At 44.2% G+C, this 22,752-nt stretch overlaps 1 protein-coding gene across 1 annotated transcript; it reads left to right on the forward strand.

Moving 5' to 3' along the window:
- The first annotated feature begins 9,205 nt into the window (after positions 1-9,205).
- On the forward strand, positions 9,206-20,810 carry LOC125512793 (D-lactate dehydrogenase [cytochrome], mitochondrial-like). The gene is made up of 17 exons (XM_048677875.2): positions 9,206-9,476; positions 9,561-9,654; positions 9,838-9,938; positions 10,050-10,098; positions 11,873-11,965; positions 12,372-12,486; positions 13,109-13,169; positions 13,343-13,379; positions 13,457-13,518; positions 13,684-13,780; positions 17,648-17,722; positions 18,065-18,173; positions 18,947-19,056; positions 19,248-19,310; positions 19,848-19,927; positions 20,144-20,318; positions 20,443-20,810. Exons 1-17 carry the CDS (start codon positions 9,256-9,258, stop codon positions 20,560-20,562), a joined length of 1,662 nt encoding a protein of 553 aa, XP_048533832.2. The 5' UTR covers positions 9,206-9,255; the 3' UTR covers positions 20,563-20,810.
- Positions 20,811-22,752: the final 1,942 nt, after the last annotated feature.

Below are 22,752 nucleotides of genomic sequence, written 5' to 3' on the forward strand. Positions count from 1 at the left end.
GGGGGGTCAACCACCTGCCCACGAGGGTGGAGGGCGTGCCCTACCCCCCTGGCGCGCCCCCTGCCTCATGGGCCCACGGTGGCCCTCCTCCACTTATCCTTTCACCCACACACTCCTTCCTCCCCAAACACGAATATCCAGCTCAAACCCGAGTCCAAGCTCACTTTGCTGCCATTTTCGATCTCCTTGCTCAAAGCACCTCTCACAAAACTGCTTGAGGAGATTGTTCCTTGGTATGTGACTCCTCCATTGGTCCAATTAGTTTTTGTTCTAGTGCTCTATTCATTGCAAATTTTTGCTGCTTAGGCGACCCTATTCTTGAGCTTGCATGTCAAATTTATATGGTCAAAAGTAGTTTTGATGCATGATATAGGCCCTAGGCGCTTGTAGGAGTAGTTGCTATCAATGTTATTGAGTTTGGTTCACTTTTATTTTGAAGTTACTAAAAAAATTCAGAATTTTTTAGAGGAAGAAAAATGCTTAGGAAAATGTTCCAAGGTGGTTCCTCAAGGAAGCAAGGACCCAGGCTTGCAATGCGTGATGCTGATGAAGAGCCACCAAAAGACGCTCCAGTGCGTCCTTGTGAATGGCCTTCTGAGAACTTTATGGATCAAGCGGGAATTAAGGAAGAATTCAACGCATATTTGCATAATGCCGATCTTGTGAGCTTCGAGGAAGAGAAGTGCAGTCAGTATCACAATCTCACTATTACCTTTCTGAGGAGGTTTGAATTTTCATCTCACGTAATTCTCCAACTGTCCTGTTTGATCTTTATGAAAATTCTTATACTACGGACTTAGAGGATTTTACCACTGCTTGCAAACTTCCACAATGGGGTAGTATAAGGGATCCTCGCAAATCCGAATTTAGAGATTTTCTTGCTAGCATAACTGTGGGAGAATCTAGAGATATTACACAAGCTACCATAGGGAGCATTCACTTTCCTGCTATACATTATTTTGCTCTCTTCATAGGTAGATGCATTAATGGTAAAGATGAGGCATGTCACATGTGTGTCCCTGACCTCAGTATTCTTAGGAGTGCTGTGTTAGGAGATAAATCTTATAATTTGGGAGCCATTGTTGCACTTAGGTTGCATCTTAATAGATTTAATGGAGATTTCTTTGGAGAATTTATGCAACCCGCATAGCTAATTTTCTTGGTATAGCCATATGCGAAGATGATATTGAATTACCTCCTGCTTACATAGACTTTAATGCTATGGTTCACCACCAGTTTGTCGAGAGGAATGAATCACCTCTCCAGTATCGACTAATCTTTGACAGACGCCGTGCTGTCCATATTACTCTCCCCGCTCCTGCCTTCTTTGATCATCAGGCAAAAGGAAGATATACTATTACCAGAGAGGAGGTAGATGAGTACGAGAGGAGAGTGGAGGCCGCTCGTCGCCACGCTGCAGCTCAGCAGGCGATAGCCGCTGCATCGCAGTACGAACCCAGCTACTATTATGGATATCTGCCAGGCCAGCCGTGGCCATAGACCAACTTAGGCCAAAAGCCTAAGCTTGGGGGAGTACGTATTTCCCACCGACATTACATTTATGTTCACACACTCATTGCTAGATGTCGGTGCTCATACTTTTTCATTTGTATCATCCACGCTAGTTTATTTCCTTTTATGCTTTCTTCTTGTGTGTTTAATAAACCTTAAGAAAAAAAATAGTTGTAGCTTTTAATTAGTTTACTTTCCATGCTTGTAGTAGTAATAAAAAAAAGAAGACCCAAAAATATTTCATGTTCTTCTTTTGCTTGTTGGGAGCTTTCCCGTGTAAATAGTTTTATTGCTTTTCTTTTCTTTGGGGGTCGATAGGAGAAGACCATGATTAAATTGTTGAAGTGGCTCTTATATGCATAATTGTTGATCTGACATAAGAGCCCATATTGCCTTGTCTTCTCCTGTTTATTGAATGCTTGCAGATTCCAGCTTAGTCCAATGCACTCGCACTATTATTATTATTCACACCATTCGGCCGTGCAAGCGAAAGGCAATTATACGATATATGATGGACTGACTGAGATGAGAAAAGCTGGTATGAACTCGACCTCTTTTGTTTTTGTAAATATGATTAGTTCATCGTTCCTGATTCAGCCTATTATGAATAAACATATTTGCAATGACAATTAGAGATCATAGTTTCTTGTGCCATGCTTGATTAGCTATGAGTTATAATGGTTTACCTTGCGTGCCAACATGCTATTGAAATGGTTATGATGTGGTATGATAGGGTGGTATCCTCCTCTGAATGATTTAAGTGACTTGACTTGGCGCATGTTCACGCATGTAGTTGAAACAAAATCAACATAGCCTTCATGATATTTATGTTCATGGTGGATTATATCCTACTCATGCTTGCATTCGGTGTTGATTAATTTTAATGCATGTTCATGACTGTTGTCGCTCTCTAGCTGGTCGCTTCCCAGTCTTTTGCTAGCCTTCACTTGTACTAAGCAGGAATACTGCTTGTGCATCCAATCCCTTAAAACCACAAAGTTATTCCACATGAGTCCACTATACCTACCTATATACGGTATCTACCTGCCGTTCCAAGAAAATTTGTATGTGCCAAACTCTAAACCTTCAAATAAATATCATGTTTTGTATGCTCGAATAGCTCATGTATCAATTAGGGCTGTCTGTATCTTCCATGTTAGGCAGGTTTTTCTCAAGAGGAGTGGACTCCGCTCCTCACTCACGAGATAAATGGCTGGTCACTGGGATGCCCAGTCCCATGCTTTATGCAAACTAAATCAAAATAATTGCAAACAAAACTCCCCCTGGGACTCATGTTAGTTGGAGGCACTCGTTGTTTCGAGCAAGCCATGGATTGATGCTTGTTGGTGGAAGGGGGAGTATAAACTTTACCATTCTGTTTGGGAACCGCCTATAATGTGTGTAGCATGGAATATATCGCCATCTCTTGGTTGTTATGTTGACAATGAAAGTATACCGCTCAAAATATTATTCACCTCTGTTTCAAAACCGAGCTCTGGCACCTCTACAAATCCCTGCTTCCCTCTGCGAAGGGCCTATCTATTTACTTTTATGCTGAGTCGTCATCTTCTTATTAAAAAGCACCAGTTCGAGAGCACCGCTGTCATTTGCATTCATTATTGTTAGTTTACATTGAGTATGACTTGACGGGATCTCTTTTACCATGAATTACAATGTCTAGTCAGTCCTTGGTCTTTAAAGGTGCTCTGCATTTATGTTTTACGGTCTCAGAAAGGGCTAGCGAGATACCACCTTGTTATATCATATTATGATTCTTTTGAGAAAGTGTTATCATTCGAGATTTATTATTATTGCTCGCTAGTTGATTATGCTATTGATATGAGTAAACTTGAGACCTGAGCGTTATTGCAAATGTGGTTAGTTATAATCTTTGCTGAAAACTTGAATGCTGGCTTTACATATTTACAACAACAAGAGCAAACAAAGTTTGTAAAAATTTTTCTTTATCACTTTCAGTCTGTCAACTGAATTGCTTGAGGACAAGCAAAGGTTTAATCTTGGGGGAGTTGATACGTCTCCGTCGTATCTACTTTTCCAAACACTTTTGCCCTTGTTTTGGACTCTAACTTGCATGATTTGAATGGAAATAACCCGGACTGACGCTGTTTTCAGCAGAATTACCATGGTGTTATTTATGTGCAGAAACAAACATTCTCAGAATGACCTGAAACTTCACGGAGCAACTTTTTGGAAAATATAAAAAATACCTGCAAAAGATGAAGGCCAGGGGGCCCACCACCTCTCCACGAGGGTGGGGGGCGCGCCCGCTACCTCGTGGGCCCCCTGGTGCCTCTCCGACTCCAACTCCAACTCTATATATTGTGTTCCGGGGAGAAAAAATCAGAGAGAAGAATTCATCGCGTTTTATGATACGGAGCCGCCGCCAAGCCCTAAAACCTCTCGGGAGGGCTGATCTAGAGTCCGTTCGGGGCTCCGGAGAGGGGAATCCGTCGCCATCGTCATCATCAACCATCCTCCATCACCAATTTCATGATGCTCACCGCCGTGCATGAGTAATTCCATCGTAGGCTTGCTAGACGGTGATGGGTTGGATGGGATCTATCATGTAATCGAGTTAGTTTTGTTAGGTTTGATCCCTAGTATCCACTATGTTCTGAGATTGATGTTGCTATGACTTTGCTATGCTTAATGCTTGTCACTAGGGCCCGAGTGCCATGATTTCAGATCTAAACCTATTATGTTTTCATCAATATATGAGTGCTCTTGATCCTATCTTGTAAGTCTATAGTCACCTATTATGTGTTATGATCCGTTAACCTCGAAGTGACAATAATCGGGATACTTACCGGTGATGACCGTAGTTTGAGGAGTTCATGTATTCACTATGTGTTAATGCTTTGTTCCGGTACTCTATTAAAAGGAGGCCTTAATATCCCTTAGTTTCCGTAAGGACCCCGCTACCACGGGAGGGTAGGACAAAAGATGTCATGCAAGTTCTTTTCCATAAGCACGTATGACTATATTCGGAATACATGCCTACATTGTATCAATGAACTGGAGCTAGTTCTGTGTCACCCTAGGTTATGACTGTTACATGATGAACCGCATCTGGCATAATTCTCTATCACCGATCCATTGCCTACGAGCTTTTCCTATATTGTTCTTCGCTTGTTTACTTCCCCGTTGCTATTGCTATCATCACTACAAAATACCAAAAACATTACTTTTACTACTGTTACCTTTTGCTACCGTTACCACTACTATCATATTAATTTGCTACTAATTACTTTGTTGCAGATATTAAGTTTCCAGGTGTGGTTGAATTGACAACTCAGCTGCTAATACTTGAGAGTATTATTTGGCTCCCCTTGTGTCGAATCAATAAATTTGGGTTGAATACTTTACCCTCAAAAACTGTTGCGATCCCCTATACTTGTGGGTTATCAGGTGCCATCCCGAATATGTCCCGACCATCGCCGCCTCCTGAAACACCGGCGATCGCCGCCGGTGACCACCGCCTCCCCTCTGTACACGCGCGTGTAGAGCATGTTTGAATTTCAAACCTGACAGGTGGGGCCCACCCATTAGTATTCTATTCTTTTCGTTATTGCCGAAAGCATCTTTTGCCACTTTACGCTTTCTTTTATGGGAAGCGTATTTCTATCCGAGGCGCTTTCAGTTATTACCGTAGGGACCCGCTGGTAGTTATTTTGTTACATAGAGGTCCTTGGTTTTAAATCCTTAATAACTTTTAAACCACAGATTAGTTTCAATTGATTTTTTTTTCTGAATTTCTTGTTTTTCACTCTAGTTTATTTTAGTATTTATTTAAAAATAGTTTGAGACAACTTTTTGTGTTGTTGCAAAAAAGTTAAATTTGGACTTTTATTTCCACAAAACGAAGAGGGGGACTACACCGAGAGTTTTGAAGAACCTATTGTTGATTACTTTGGTGAAGGCAAGCATTATTGGACTTGGGTTATAATGAATTGTCTGCATGGTTGCATCGGAGTAGTTTTGCACCGTATAGTAGTAATAGTAGAAGCATGCATCGATCACGTCAATTTGAGCACTATTGCATGAACCCTATTGCATGTCATGTGAGCACTATTGCATTCATCATATTTCTTTTTGCTAACGTATGAATGTGGTAAGAATCCAGGAGTGTATATCTTGCCTTGGACGTGCCGATGGGCACGGGCTGTGCTATGACACGACGGTGTCATTGTGGCATGAGAGATATGCCAGTCTTAATAAGAACACCTCCTGAGTCGACCTAGAATTGAGTCTTGTTCCATTAAGCCTAACTACACACCGTGTTGCCACTTGTCTTCCCGCAAGGGGAGTGCGATTTAGTAAGTTGTTAACCCCTTTCCGTGTACACACCACGTAGAGAGGCCACGATGAGGGTTCCACGGCCATGGACTAATGCCAGTCACCGGGTCAGGGGGCATGGGTGTATCCGGCTGGGCCGAGAGGGGGGCACCCCTTGTAATATCCGCGTATTAATACTGATCCCATGCTATTCGAGACAATGGTCTCCCTGACTTAGAGTTTTTCTTGAAAGATGCTTTGGGTGATTCCTAGCATCCCGAAAGTTATTTTGGTGTGTGCTGGTCAGGTGTGTTTCCAACCCAAAAACCGTAATGGAAATTAGTCAAGGTCTAAACATTTGCTACATAAATTCCATACATGTGGGTAAAGAGTACACCCTCCGTAGAGTTACATCTATTCAAATAGCCGTGTCCACGGTCAAGGACACAGTTGGGATGGGTCAAGTATCAGTCCCGGTGTCGGTCTTTGGAGGAAAATAATTAAATTGAGCTTAATCCATCTTGCAGGATAATTATGGGCACCACCGAGGCTGTCATGAATATTATTGTTATGCATATTATTGTTGCGATGGACTAACCCATTTCTCTTATTCAACTGTACTGAGTGTCACTTGGGATGGCTAGACTACCCGTGCACTTAGCCTTATTTTCTTTTCTGAGTATCACTTGGGATGGCTAGACTACCCGGATACTCAGTTTTATTTTTAAGACCTTATGTGGCGTCGCTTGAGTTCTCGGGCGGTCCTGTCTTGTCTGATTCTCTTTTAGACACCCGTTTGGTATTTCTTTTCAAGACCTTACAGGGCATCGCTTCCAGACACCCGTTTGGCGTTTTTCTTGGAATTTCTCTGGCGGTCTAATGCCCGATGTTCCACTTTAAATATCTTGGCTATCCCTACTGTTATTTGATTATTTATCCACGCCAGGTTGACATAATCATGCCACGATTCAAACCAGTCAATATGTGCATTTAACATGGCCCATCTTGAGCATTTGCATTCGTTATATCTTTTGTTCATGATGTTTTCGAGTACATTCCAACGTACTCACAGGCTTGTCTCTGGCTACTGTCTTGGCTAGACCTGGAGGAGGATGAGCTTGCGGAGAAGGACTGCGCTAGCAAGCCCAACGCGTAGAGGTGTTCCCAGTCAGTCATCTATGGATTTGGAGTCTACCACGTGTATCATCCACTAGTGCTTCCGCTACACAAATAAAATAGTCAAGTCTCACCCTGACGCTTGGCTTACTTTATTGTATCGGTGCTATATCACCGTCACCCACTGTCATATTCCACCACCACCTATTTTACAAGTTTGTGATAGATTGTAGAGCACTCTGGCTCAACCCGATGTAATTATGTTTATACTAGTTATCTATATCAAGGAAGTCCACCAACAATCCCGATCTTGAGGCTGGTGTGACTTTGGGCTATTCTGTGTTTAATTACGAAATTGAGCCTGACATGAACTATTGCTCCCACGCCAGGGATTCGAACGCCTAGACGGCTTGGCGGCGCTGCTCCGGCGTCAGCAACTCCCGCCGCCGCCGCACCTCCTCCGCGTGCGCCCTCGTCGACCGCGGCATGGCCGGCACTGGGATCCTCTCCGGATCCAAGTGTCAGTCACGCGGTAGCGTTACGTCGGGGTAGGGGAGGGGGACGTGGTGCTCCCAGTGCCACCTCGCCTGGTGCACTGAGACTCTAACGTGCTACCGTGGCCGGTGGGCAGACTACGACGGAGGAGGAGGGAGGTGGAAGAGGTGGCGGGGGCCTTGCCCTTGCCTTTGCTAGAGAAGAAGCCCATTTGCGGTGGCTAGGGTTGTCGCCGACGGGGGAGTAGAGGGGTGGCGAGATGGGGACGGGGGGCTTCTAGAAGCGGACGAGGACGACCCCCCCACCACATGCTCGGATTAAAAAAGGCCGACTCTGTCGCTGATGCGTGGGCCTGAGGTGGGCGGTCATCATTAATATAGCTGACCGTGGTAGTTGAGCGGCCGCCAGATGGGGACGCAGCGGACACCAAGAAGGCGCGCGACGCGTTCGCTTCCCGTCTGCACTGACGCATTTCTGCCACAAATTTGGACCGCAAATGGGTTCATGAAACGCGATTTGTGAATGGATCGGTGCGTTGGGCCTTCACTTTTGTTCGCCTCGACCCAAACAGACGGCGGCGAACGAAATGCAGATGAAATGTTGCTCCAGCGCCAAGTCGCTCCATACGCCAGCACATGCCCCCGTCTTTCCTTTGCGCGTCTGTACTATTATGTTGACATAGATTACATCGCGTGTCTATTCTCACTATATATGAGAGGCGTAGGATAGAAGTATGCTATTAGGACACGACTCCTTATCATGTAAACATAATACTACTTAAAGTCAAACTGTAACCTATCTTGTATAAATAATATTCGACACGACTCCAACATAGTCAACTAAGTCTCAGTTAAGTGATATAGTATGTAAGAAAGAAGAAAAAATACTGAAAAGAGAAAATGAGCAATATCAAAGAAATATAGCATAGACTGAGACATGACGAAGTCTTTGACTTAACAAAACTGTTGTTTTAAATACACGTACGCATGGCTCAAAATAGAATAGATTGAATGTAGAATATTAGCATTACATGGACCGCAAACGCATAACAAAACAAAGTTTTTCTTTCCTTGATAGGAAACAAGCACATGACACGTCCAACAATAGCGACATGGGAGAGACTAGGGATATTTACCCTGTCGGGTGTTGAAGAAAAGTTGTCTCCGATAGGTCTCGTTTCACATGCAGCTTTATAAGGCGCAGGATTTTCTATTGCAGAAATTGAGAAAAATACGAATATGGTGTGCAGATGACCACACAAGATCACACACGAGTCGCGAATCGATCTGTGGTTGAGTTGGTTAGGTGGACAGTGGTATCCCCAACCCACCAGGGTTCAAATCTTGGTGCTCGCATTATTTTTGAATTTATTTCAGGATTTCCGGCGATGCGTTTTCAGTGGGAGGAGACGTTTCCGTCGACGACGAGGCGCCGCCTACGGTGCTCATAGGGATAGGGTGTGCGTGTGTACGTTCATAGGGGTGAGTGTATGCGCGTGTATATGAGCGCCTGTGTCTAAACTGATGCTAAAAAAAAAAAATCACACACGAGTCGCTGCGCGCATCACGGGCATGCCTCTCCGGCGCATACCGTGTGAGCGGAAACGGCCAAACGTGTGCACCCATACCACACCCACGACCGTAACGTCCATCTCACACGGTGATGGATTCAGATAAACTTATTTATGGGATGCGCATCTCGAGGCACAGCGTCAGGATTCAACAGCCAGGATCGTGCGGCCGGGGTGCAAATATAGGCTGCCGCCCACCCCACCAACTCTCCCACTTCCCCTCAAAAAAAGGAGAAAACCAACTCTCCCACTGCCTGCCGCCATCCATGGCCGCCACCCTCTTCCGCCTCTCCCGGCCCCGCCGCGCGCTCCTCCCGTTCTCCGCCCTCCGCGTCCCTCTCTCCACCCAGCCCCTCCCGCAACCCCGGGACCCGTCCTCCCCCAACTCCAGCGGCGGCCTTCCCGCCTTCCTCTCCTTCCTCGCCGCCGCAGCCGCAGGCGGAACCACCGCTTCCGTCGCTCTCTGCGATGCCGGCCCCGACCACCGGTACGTGCGACTGTTCCGTCACTTCTCGCATCGTTGACTGCTGGAGCTGACAGCGCCTTCTGCTTGCCTGTTGATTTGGCCCAGGGTGGGTGGGAAAGACAGCACCGAGCTGGTGGTGCGTGGGGAGCGCAAGCGCGTGCCACAGGAGTTCATGCAAGAGCTCGCATCCTTCCTCGGGGTAAGTGAAATGAATTCGAGTTCCGCGCTGCCATTGCCCTAGTGGCAAGGCTGCGGGCGGCGATGCATGATGTGCTAGCTGCGTACCTTGTGTTTGTTGTTTTCGCTGTCCGTTGATTAATCCAGCTCCAGCCCACGACATGCTCACTGACTAGGCCTAGGTGGCCGGGTTGCTGTTTTGCAGGACAACCTGACGGTGGATTACGAGGAGAGGAGCTTCCACGGGAAGCCGCAGAGCAGCTTCCACAAGGCGGTCAACATGCCCGACGTCGTCGTCTTCCCAAAGTGATCTCACCCGGCACACACTGACGATAGATCCGTTTTGCTGGTTTATTTACTGTATACACCAAGCTCGTTCCATGTATTGTAATGCCTCCATTAATTACTGACTTGCAGGTCCCAGGATGAGGTACGGAAGATTGTGATGATTTGTAACAAGTACAAGGTATGCATGCATGCATGGCACTCTTCCATTCATTAGCCTAAATGAACATCATATGCTCCCTGCTTTGCAAGAATTCCTGATTTGGATTCTGTATCATGTACTTCTGGTTTCCACAACAGCCCATTTCCATGATTGTGCCAGACAACTGTTCCTTTTCTTTTTTATATTGATCTCAATTCAAAATAAATGAAATGAACCAGTTTACATGGGAAATGGGCCGGGTCGAAAACCATGATCCAGTTCATGTGGGAAACTAGATCAAAAACCTTGATAGCCCGAGCCCCGAGGGGCAATACATCTTGCGGAGGCAAGAATGTAGAAAATACCCCCCCAAAAAAACACCAAGTACAAGTTACAACGCAGCGCAAGGATCAACCGCCTAGACATCAGAAGAATATAGATGGCTGTGGTGCAGCACAAGCTAAGGCATAACAACATACATGATGCACGACCCCTAAAAAAAACATACATGGTGCACTAGCAGCAGAGAGGCTATTAAAGCAGCATATCATGCCAAGAGATAGCACAACAACAAACTTCAAGGGATACACGTGGAAGCACCACCAAGACAACACCGCAACCACTGACAGGGGTAGACCACGGGTGGCCACATCAAAGAGTTGTGCAATTACCAAGACCGAGCCATCCGACACTCGGGAAGGGTGGTCATTGCCTAGGTAGCAGTAAAGATGACCAAGGAAATGGATCTTGCTCGACGAGCATGCACGAGGGGGAGCCATGAGTTCACCGCCGGAAGGGAGGGTCTCATTCCCATGGACGTGTTGTGAAATAACTACTCCCTCCTTTTCGGTTTATAGGGCTTATCTTAAAATTTTAGTTTTTTCCATTTTATAAGGCTCAATTTGGTTATTTTCCATCACATGTTCAGACTTCAAGATGCATTAAATCATTGCATACAAGTATTAAGAGAAAACTGACCAATGCATGCATGCATTGCAATTAATGCATTCGTAAACACAATTTTTTTGAGGAAAACAAGAGCATTAATTAGGTGCTTTTGCAAACTACAAAAAATATTCCACCACTCATCATCTCCCTTGGTTGGTGAGATTTTTGAATTGAGACTTATAAACTGGAAAGGAGGGAGTATGATGGTGAAGTGACATGATTGAAGAGAATGCCGTTAATGAAATCATCCCCACACGAGGGTGGTTATTGCCCAAGGTGGAGTGTATAGGAAGGGCACACACAACTGCGAGAGACAACAAGAGGGGCTACCCAACGGTAGTGTGTGGAAATGTTGGAGATAGCTCACAGAGAATATCAAGCACTTCACAGGACAACAGGTTACAGGTAGGTGATGAAGAAAGCGCCACCAACATGGGAAACAATGTGAATGCGCCGCCGCGCGAGCCGACAAGGGATTTCTTCCCATCGTTACATCTGCCGCCGAGGTGGAGGATGAGGTCTGACATGCCATCAGTAGTTGACATGCATGATACTACTTATTGAAAAATGCCACACCTACGTATTTTTTACTAAGAGCTACGAAACCTTCCTTGCCAAACTAATACACACACCCCTCTAATTTTCAGGCGGTGGGGCTCCTCACTTTTCTTATCCACTAAAACCATTCCATCTAAGCTCCTTCGTAAGATACGTAAAACAATTTACGTATGTGTAGTGTTGTCCCTACTTATTATACTCCTATTACGAGCAGCCTGTGTTTTCTTCAGGAGTTTGTGGAAGGAGTTGGCACTTTCCATTTCAGTAACACTACGTGGTGTTCCTTTCTTTCTTTTCTTGGAATCAGGTGCCAATTGTACCATATGGTGGGGCTACATCAATTGAGGGCCATACGTTGGCACCTCATGGTGGCGTTTGCATTGACATGTCTTCAATGAAGGTAAATACTAAGTTTTATAATCAACAGCCATATAATTATAACATTAAAAAGTACTAAAATACTTGGCTTATTGGTTTTACTACCTCTCTCTCAGTTTACAGGCGTGCGTGTATCCCTAGATCGCCAATTTAACCAACCTAATATAAGTCATATATTACAAAAAATATACTAATATAAACTTCAGATGTTCTATTTTTAAATGGTATAATTTTTATGTTATATAGTTTATATTAGAGTGATAAAATTGGCAACCTAGGTATACGCACAAGACTTGTAAGCTGAAACAGAGGGAGTACTATATTTTGTTACACCAAGCCGGCAAGCACTTTCTTAGCAGTGAGCTATGCATATGCAGGGTACGATCTGCTACTTTCATCTATTTTAATGTATCATAAATTCTTTGCAGAAAATCAAATCCCTGCATCTTGAGGATATGGATGTTGTAGTTGAACCAGGAGTTGGATGGATTGAGCTGAATGAATACCTGAAACCCCATGGTCTCTTTTTCCCTCTTGACCCAGGCGAGCTCCTTGTTTCCTTTTCCCTTTAATATTTTTTCTGTTCATTTACCTTTTCAACCAACAAAGGACAGGCCTAGCATAGTGGTGAAGTACTCCCCACTTGTGCCAAGAGCACTTGGTCTATCCTTCCTTTTTACCTTTTCAACCGACCATGTAAAATCCAGATTGACATAACCTGGTACATAATTATCCAATCGACAACATAAATAAAAAGACCATCATTGACCAAGATCCAAACAGATCAATCTTGTAAAAAAACAGTTCAAAAGAAAAACCTTTCATCATGTCATTCCCCCCTTTGCCCTTTCATATTCAGTGTAACTCGACTACAATTGAAGAGCTTTGTTTGCGACTGATTTGTGTAGTGTAATTGCATCTTCCAGACATTTAGGTGCAAAATCCAGATTGACATAACCTAATATGAAATTATAATCAATGCTAATTGCACCCTCCAGACATTTAGGTGTTATGTACCGTCACAGGGAGATAATTATGCATGTTTGTAGTACTCAATAGTTGCACTGAAGTTCGATCATCTTTCTGGGTCCAAAATAGCATCAACGACTACTTGCTTTTGCACTAGCTTAGTGGCGTAGCTTATCTATATTGGTCTGATTTACAGGACCTGGAGCCACTATTGGTGGAATGTGCGCTACACGATGTTCTGGTTCATTAGCCGTGAGGTAATTCTCCATATAATTTCGGGGCACTTTTTGGCTTCTACGATGCATCTGTAACCCCATAGACACAAAGAGGAAGGACAACCATAATGTGCACGATTCGCCTGTTTATCTATTATATTCTTATATGATACTAATATTAAATGGCTTTGATGAATTTGCTTCTTACTTTGTAGGTATGGAACTATGCGGGACAATGTGATCAATCTTCAGGTCCTTTTGCTATCCACATTTTCCCACCTTATACATTTGACTTCACATACAAGTAGTAATCTTTTATTGTACTTCAGGTTGTTCTACCAGATGGCGACGTTGTCAAGACCGGTTCTCGGGCACGAAAGAGTGCAGCTGGGTATACAAGAACTGATCCTACTTCTTATAAGACTAAAAAGACTTCGTTTGTTCGGGAGTGAAATCTTAGCTGTGCTGCGCTGCTTGCTTTTCCCATAATGTCTACATCTGTTGCTGCCATTAGTATTGACAACTTTTTTTTACTTTGCACCATGTTAAATGTCAGATATGACCTAACTCGGTTGATCATTGGAAGTGAAGGGACTTTAGGGGTAATTACAGAAGTGACTTTACGACTTCAAAAGCTCCCATCTCATTCCGTGGTAGGTCTTCTGTTTTGATTTATTCACTGTCAAAATAATGTTTTGCTAACTATGTTTACTGCATTGGGTATACTTGAATATTAACTTTTAAGTTTTAACAACTCAACTTGTTTCTCTGTTTAGGATATACACTTTTTATGTAGCACATGTTGTGGAGAAACACCATTCTTCATGCTGTATTACTATGACTTAACTGTTATCTGCATATTAAGAATGGAAACAACATTTGTATGAACACACCATATTTTCTTTTAACGGTCTATCTTATCAAGGACATGCACGGTAAGTTGTGGCAAGTGTTTGAACAAGTGATGGTGACACTGATGACTTCCCAATTAAATAGGACTGCACCATGGGGCAACTTTGAGCCCTTATCTTTTTTACTTTGGTGATGGATGAGGTCAAAAGGATATACAAAGAGATATCACATGGTGTATGCTCTTTGTGTATAGTGTGGTGCTAGTCGACGATAGTCGGACAAGGTCAATAGGAAGTTAGAGTTATGGAGACAAATCTTGGAATCGAAAGGTTTTAGGCTTAGTAGAACTAAAAGTATATGAGGTGCGGTTTCAGTACTACTAGGCACGAGGAGGAGGAGGTTAGTCTTAATGGGCAGGTGGTGCCTCAGAAGGACACCTTCCGATATTTGGGGTCAATGCCTCAAAAGGATGAGGGTATTTATGAAGATGTGAACCATCGGATCAAAGTCGGATGGATGAAGTGGCGCCAAGCTTCTAGCATTCTCTCTGACAAGAGAGTGCCACAAAATCTAAAAGGCAAGTTCTATAAGACAACGATTCGACCCACAATGTCATATTGTGTTGAGTGTTGGCCAACTAAAATGCGACATGTTCAACAGTTAGGTGTGGCGAAGAGGCGCATGTTGAGATGAATGTGTGGCCACACGAGAAGGACGAGTCCGGGATGATGATATACAAGATAAAGTTGAGATAGCACCGATTGAAGAGAAGCTTTTCCAACATCGTCCAAGATGGTTTGGACATATTCAAAGCAGGCCTCCAGAAGCTCCGGTGCATAGTGGACGGCTAAAGCGTGCTAATAATGTCAAGAGAGGTAGGGGTAGACCGAACTTGGCATGGAAGGAGTCCTTAAAGAGATATCTGAAGGATTAGAATATCACCAAAGAACTAGCTATGGACATGGGTGTGTGGAATCTTGCTACCCATGTATCAGCCATGAGTTGGCCGCGAGATCTTATGGATTTCACCTTTAGCCTACCCCAATTTGTTTGGGACTAAAGGCTTTGTTATTGTTGTTGTTTGGTCTATCTTATCCTATACTTGGCAATTACCGGAACCTTTACCCAAAAAGGCTTTCGCCCCGCTTTATATATAAAGGACCGATCCACAAGCATCATGATACAAACTCACGCCACAACCACACATGGCACACACACCCAAGGCAAGATACAAGGGTGCCGAGCACCGCCACACACCTCAACGACTACCAAGCCACTACACATGCGTGAGGATGATCCGCTTGGAGCCAATGGAGACCTCCAATTCTCCGAGGAGAGGTGAGACGGAAAACAACGAAACAAGGACTCCAAGATGGTGCCTCCTAGAAGGGAACGACCATCGATAGCCGCCACCATCCTATTCCAAAGATCGAGTTTTCACCCGGAGCAACTCGAAGGAGTAAGGGCACCGCGGCGGAGCCTCATGAAGGATACGGTGTCCATGGACACCGCCGCCATCGGCCAATTCAAAATTGGGCAAGTGATGTACCCCGTCACACCCACCCCTCCGACGCATCCTTACTCCGCCAACCACCAACGACCACCCACCCGCATAGCCATGGCCACTTGCCCGCTCCCGAGGCGCAAGTTCCGCCCACAAACGCCATGCCTCCCGCTGCCACGGCCACCGCCTGCATCCAAACACCCCCAGGACCGACCAAAGTGACCGGCTTTGGGCCAAAGGGCGCACCCGACCGAAGAGACTATAGCATACGTCCCGCCTCGAACAATGCTGGAGTTGTGTGAGCCCACACACGGCCAGGGAAAGGGGGAGGAGGGGGAGCGGACGAATCCGGGCCGGCACGCCCGTGTGCCAACGACGGGTGGCCCGAGCTCGTCGGTGTCTCCCATCCCTCCAGTCTGCCTCCCCACCGGACACCTCCTGTGTCGCCCCACCTCGGCGGCGAACACAGCTCCACACGAGGTCACCAACAGACACCCGCCCATCGACAAAAAGAGACCTGAGGGACCGCCGCCAATCGCGAAGGAAGCCCACCGAGTAGCCCAACTGCGATGCCTGCTGTCGTCCAGCCGTCGTACCTCCACAGCCATTTCTCACGAGTAACACCATCAAGATGCTTCAAGATGCACCATGCTACCAACATGATGGCTGTGGATGTGCCCTTCGGAGCAGAGGCCGGGACCGAGTGGCCCATTCGATGCCACCAATCCACGAAGTCGTCCTCCGCATCTGGGTGTCTTGCCATCAAACGCAACCAGGAAAGAACCTCGTGCCACACCGCGCGCAAGAAGGAACATCCAGTGAGGAGATGAGCCATTGTCTCCTCTGACTGATCACAGAGCACGCAAGACGATGCATGTTCAAGGCCTCGGCATGACAGTCTCTCAGCAGTCTCATAACGGTCTTGGCAGGCAAGCCACACGAAGAACTTGACCCTAGGTGGGGCAGAAGTCTTTCAGTTAAGCTTCCACGAACTTGAACCGACCGCCTCCTGGAACAAATGTCGTAGCAACTCTTGGAGGAGTATTGGGAGTCCAGGATCTAGCGCCATTGGAGGACATCTCGCACACCAACCGCCAGACCTTGATATACTGCCAGAGTGCCAACAGGCTGAGGGCCCCTCTGATATCCGAGATCCAACGGCGGCCTGCCAAGGCATTGCTGACTGTCCGGCGCTTCCTGATGCGCCTCGAGACCAACTTTAGGAGGTTAGATGCAATCTCAGGAATGACACTGCTATTGAGCCAGCAATCCTCCCAGAATAAGGCTGAGGTTTTGCCACCAGCCACCATCCTAGTGGATGCAGCGAACACCTCACGCTCATCGCGCGAGAATTGCAGGTCGAGGTCTGTCCCTGGGTGGACGGGGTCAATGCACATCCTCCACAACTGGAGCACCAGCCCCCAGGTGAGGTGACCCACCTTCGCCATCATGGATGCCCTCCACGTGGAAAGGTGGTTCGCAATCCTGTAAGTTGTAAAAATATAAACCGCAAAACGGTTATTCATACAATGCACCAGTATGATGTTCACGTCGCCACAACAATCATCTTGTTTTGCCATTTCTAGTAGCAAACCATGTACCATTTTCAAGGTTTGAATTTGTGGAAGAGTAATGGGCATGCATAGGGAACGCGGCATTTGGTCTATGGGTACATATGTACCCTATATGGGAAAAAATAGTAATTCAATAAAAAGTCAAAAAAATCTGAAAATATTTTTGAAATAAACTTGACCTTCCATTGTACTCTTGAGAAAAGTTCCACAAAAAGAAAATTTCACTTTGACTACTTTTCAAAAAAGACAAAATTTTCATCATAATAGCTTGAAGAGTGACCTATAATAGCAAATAAATTTTGTCTTTTTGCTGTGAAGTCAACGTTGATTTTTTTTGTGAAAATTTATATATTAGTGCGCAAGTAAGTCAAGTTTATTCTAAAAATAGTTCTCAACTATTTTGACTTTTTTGTTTAATTATTAAATAAAATCGCATATAGGGTGTATATACAACCAAGAACCGAAGTGTATTTCCCCATGCATAGGACGCTACCTTATTCGTCTAGCTTTGTCGACCTTTTATTTGTAGTTCTTTCTGCATCTTCATTTTGCCTATGAACTCATTCCTCCTAAATGCTCTATGTATTCAGGTTGCTATGTGCAATTTTCAAACTGTTAAGGATGCTGCTGATGTTGCTATTGCAACAATGCATTCTGGCATACAGGTTCGTCCATGTCCTTCCGTTTTTCTTTCATTGCTATGACATTTGGAAAAGAAATGTAAGTCAGATATGAAATAATCGACATCCTTTGTTCCATATATATGGAGTGAACGTTCATATTTCCATGCTTGTATTTGTTCATGTGACACAATTTGTTCATTGCACATTAAGTGGCCGTCGGTGGTGGTGTTAGAAGTTTTTCATGGACTATTGTAGGTGTTAGGTTGACTTCTATTGAAATGCTTGAGTAGAAGTTACATTTGTTGAGATGAATCAATGGGTAACCAAAATTCACTAAGGTTGTTGTTGGCTAGTTAGTTACTGATTCTTTTTCTGCTTGGTTAGGTCTCGAGAGTGGAATTGTTGGATGAGGTTCAGATAAGGGCAATAAACATGGCAAATGGTAAAATCTTGCCTGAAGTGCCCACCTTGATGTTTGAATTCATAGGGACAGGTAACCTTACTTGCACTTTTAAGCCATTATACTGTATGAGAAAAGTCCACTTTATAGCCCTGAACTTCTTGTTGACGTATAACTGTATTGCCTAGTCTCTTCTATCAGATCGGTCTTTTGGTTGCATTTGCTAAAGCATGCACTTCTACATGATATCAGAGCCAAGAGGTCTTGAATTCAAGACCCGGCTAGCGCCACACGTGAGGGGGAGTGTTGACGTATAAATGTATTGCCTAGTCTTTTCTATCAGATCGATCTTTTGGTTGACTTGGCTAGAGCATGCACTTCTACACTTGCCACTCGGTTTCGGATTCAACCCTCAATTTCAAAATCGGTTGTCTCATACCCTCAACTTGCCACTTGTTTCAAAAATCAACCCCTCGGTCAGTTGAACCCGGTTTTGACTCAGTTGATTGGTTTTGACCACGTTCGCTGCTGACTGGGCAACCCCTTTTGACCCCTCCTTATTTATGTGAGACCCAATCTCTCTATTAAAACTAACTTCACTTTGTGCACACTATTTTTTAGTAGACTCTAGACAATTTTTAGAAGTTATACCCATAGCTCATGCTTGTGGTTTACAGTTGTTCCTTATCTTGGGGATGTAATTAACATATATTCAGTAGTTTATTATCATCTTCTGTTGGTTGTTCACTTGCTTAGACAAGTTACTTAAAGCTCTTCTTAAGCTGCAAACATTCCTTCAGTTTACACATCAAGAACTGACTGATTTTCCTTTTCTTTGTTAATCTCTTTCCATTGCAACTATTTAGAAGCATATGCACTTGAACAAACGTTGTTGGTTCAAAAGATTGCTGCAGAGCACCATGGTTCTGATTTTGTTTTTGTGGAAGAGCCAAATGCTAAAGAGGAACTGTGGAAGGTCAGTCGTCTGAACTTGTAGAGCTACTCTACAGATGTTTCTTTGTGCTGCATGATTGTGCACATGCCATGCAATACCAGTGTAATACAGCATGACATTATGTTCCCTGGTTTCTGGACAATAATAGTACTGCGATATATAGGATATTTGGTTTTGGAGCATATATTAATGGCATTTTCCTCTATGCGCAGATCAGGAAGGAGGCACTTTGGGCTGGTTTTGCCATGGAACCTGATCGTCAAGCTATGATAACGGTTTGATTGCTTGCTCAGTATGATCGGTTAGAGATAGTTAGTCTCTAGCTAGTGGCATGCATCATATGCCATTATGTTTGCCTCCTTAGTTGTGAATCTTGGAAGCATTTGTCAACATGCCCTAATCATCATTTGGCAAAATATGGGCTAAAATATGATCCAGTTTTAGTTCACATTCTAGTATATGGTACCCCCTCTGTAAACTAATATAAGGGCGTTTAGAACACTATTTTAGTGTTCTAAACGCTCTTATATTAGTTTACAGAGAGAGTACTTAGCAAATAGCAACGAAATATCTTCTCAGTTAAGGGTAACTGGCGCCGCTCTCTTCTCTTTGTTTGAATCAACACATATGCCTTTTTTGTCCATTAGTGATAAATGCAGATTTTGTCAGCTTCATTTTTTAATCTCATATGCTCATATAGATCGGCTAATATTCATTATGATCATTGTAGATTTATTATCTGCCGCTTTTCAGTGGATGAGCTGCATCAAGTCTTGTAAATTCTAATGGCGCCCCAATTGTTGTTCATGCAGGACGTTTGTGTCCCATTGTCTAGACTTGCAGAATGCATATCTGTGTCTAAGCAACTACTTGATGCGTCACCATTGACTTGGTACATATTCTCCCTTACGCTGTACCTAGGTTTTTCTGTTGTAGCTAGGAAAGTCATGGTCATCTCTTTTGCATTAGATTTATATTTATAGGAGAGCATGGCAGTTTGAAAATTCGAACTCTTGATGAAGTAGCATGCAATTCTTATCGCAGCTCCAGCAGTATGCTATCCTTTTAATTATCCAGGACCTTCTCTCTGACTTGTATATGTTTTCAGTTTGGTTATCGCCCATGCCGGTGATGGAAATTTCCACACATTTATCCTATTTGATCCAAGCCAGGAGGAAGAGCGAAGGGAAGCAGAGAGACTAAACCATCTCATGGTTCATACTGCTCTGTCCATGGAAGGTACATGCACAGGAGAGCATGGTGTTGGCACGGGGAAAATGAAGGTAGGTGACCTATGACTCTTTATCTCATCAAGGCCGTGATCTATTTCAAATTTCCACATGATTCATAAACAAGTCACCACCCATGAGTGACAAGTGACAAATGCTTTGGTGTGTGCATTGGCAGTACCTAGAGAAGGAGCTGGGGATGGAGTCACTGAGGACGATGAAAAGGATAAAGGTCGCGCTGGATCCCAACAACATCATGAATCCAGGAAAGCTCATCCCACCCCACGTCTGCATATGACCAATCAAGTGATTGATTCCATGCCAGTGGGTTGGGTTATTCAAGCTTTTTTTAAGGAATGTCTCGTGGCTCTTAATTGCAATAAGTTGATGGTTACATCGTTAATTACACGGGGCATAATAAACATGGGTGGATCACCATCCCAGAAAACAGTAGAAGTTGAATCATAAGCATGCCTAGCTAGACTATGGGCCACCTTATTTGCATCCCTTGGACAATGTTGGAAAGTGATATTACCTATTCTCTGAGCGATCGCAAAACATTCAGCCATGACTACTGCATATGGGGTCAGAACCTCTGTCTGATATTATTTGATCGAGTATACCTTTCAGACGAAATGAGATCATTTTTTAGATAACCTTGTACAGAACATTGTATAAGCTGATAGGTCGATATTTTGAAATTTTCTTCAGACTGTCCACCTTGGGAATAAGCACTATGACAGTATCATTTCATCCATGAGGGATATTCTTTGAGTTGATGACATCAAGTACTTCGCTTGTCAAAACATCACCAATTAAATGCTGACATCTTTTAAAGAAAATTGCATGTAAGCCATCCGTACCTGGAGCTTTTGTATCCCCAATGGAAAATAAGGCCTTTTTAACATCTTCAACTGAAAATGGCTTACCTACTGCATCATTCATCTCCCTTGTAACTCGAGGTACAACCTTATCAATTAAATCTGGGTCCGGCCCTTCAATTTCAGTAGCAAACAAACACGCAAAATATTCATTGATCAAGGACCCTTCACGCCAATTCCCTTGGTCATCTTTAAGATGGTTTATTCTGTTTTTCTTCCTTCGTGCATATGCAAAATTCTGAAAATATTGGGTATTCCTATCCCCGAACTTGAGACAGCCAATCGTACTGCGTTGTGCCCATTGAATTGCTTCAAACTCTGGAAGCTTCTCGATCTGTGCTGCAAGAACCTTATGTTTTTAATATTGTCTAGCATCAAAGCACCCATAGTGACTTCTTCCAGATCCCTTTGTGCCTTCCTCAGCTGGTTTTTCTCTTCAAAGTGTTGCGATCCCATCTTTGCAATTGGGAGTGAACCATAGCCAAGCGCGCAACCAAGTTTAAATTCTAGAACTGAGTACCTGAAGCAGCCCAAGCCTCTTCAACAATCACAGAGAAGCCCGACTCTTTTAACCAGCAGGCTTCAAACCTGAGCACAGATAGGCCCGAGACATCCTGGGAGACGGAGGCTACTTGGGCACAGATTTTGCGTAATAAGTATCTTTATGCTAAAACCTTGGCCCAAGTGAATGTGAGGCCTTCCGACTCACCTTTTTGGAAGGGTTTGATGAGAGTCAAACAACTCTTTTTCAACAAGACAAAATTTATTGTCGGGAATGGTGTTACTACTAGGTTTTGGGAGGATACGTGGCTTGGGGAGACCCCCCTTGCACTTCAATATCCTACTTTGTACAACATTGTGCGACGTAGAGAAGCCTACGTTGCAACTGTTTTACAATCCACTCCCATCAATATTAGTTTTCGGAGGACGCTAGTTGGAAATCGTTGGGAGGCCTGGCTCCATCTTGTTAGACGTTTAATGGAAGTCCGGCTGTCCCAGCAGCCAGATCAGCTGTATTGGAAACTTACTAAGAACGGAGTGTTCTCGGTCAAATCAATGTATCTGGATGTCATAAACTCTAGCGTCATCCCTTCCTCGATACATGTTTGGAAAGTAAAGGTTCCCTTACGAATCAAAGTGTTTATGTGGTTTGTGCATAAACAAGTCATTTTGACTAAGGATAACCTGGCAAAACGCAACTGGGTGGGCTCTTCTAGGTGTAGCTTTTGCGATCATAACGAAAACATCAAACACCTCTTTCTCGATTGTCCGTTGGCTAAGATTCTGTGGCGGTCGATTCATATTGCGTTTAATATTAATCAGCCCACCTCTATCAACATGTTATTTGGAACATGGCTTGATGGGGTCGATTCCGATACTGCAAGACACATTCGTGTTGGCGTTTGTGCTTTATTTTGGGCAGTATGAAACTGCAGAAATGATTTAGTCTTTAACAGATCAACAAACATTCACTTTTTGCAGGTTATCTTCAGGGCCACGGCGTTCATCCGTATGTGGTCGCTACTCACTCCGACGGAGGCCAGGAAGCGTTTGGTTACTGCGTCCACCCGATGGAAGATGGTAGCTCGGGATATTTTCAACCGGTT

This window comes from Triticum urartu, chromosome 6A, assembly GCF_056163025.1.
Source record: "Triticum urartu cultivar PI428250 chromosome 6A, HENAU_Tu73, whole genome shotgun sequence".
NCBI lineage: Eukaryota > Viridiplantae > Streptophyta > Magnoliopsida > Poales > Poaceae > Triticum > Triticum urartu.

Coding starts and splice junctions, on each gene's coding strand:
- LOC125512793 (XM_048677875.2), top strand. CDS start 9,256: ATGGCCGCCACCCTCTTCCGCCTCTCCCGGCCCCGCCGCGCGCTCCTC. Junction 13,170..13,342: donor TCTGGTTCATTAGCCGTGAG/GTAATTCTCCAT, acceptor CTTACTTTGTAG/GTATGGAACTATGCGGGACA. Junction 20,319..20,442: donor TTGGCACGGGGAAAATGAAG/GTAGGTGACCTA, acceptor GTGCATTGGCAG/TACCTAGAGAAGGAGCTGGG.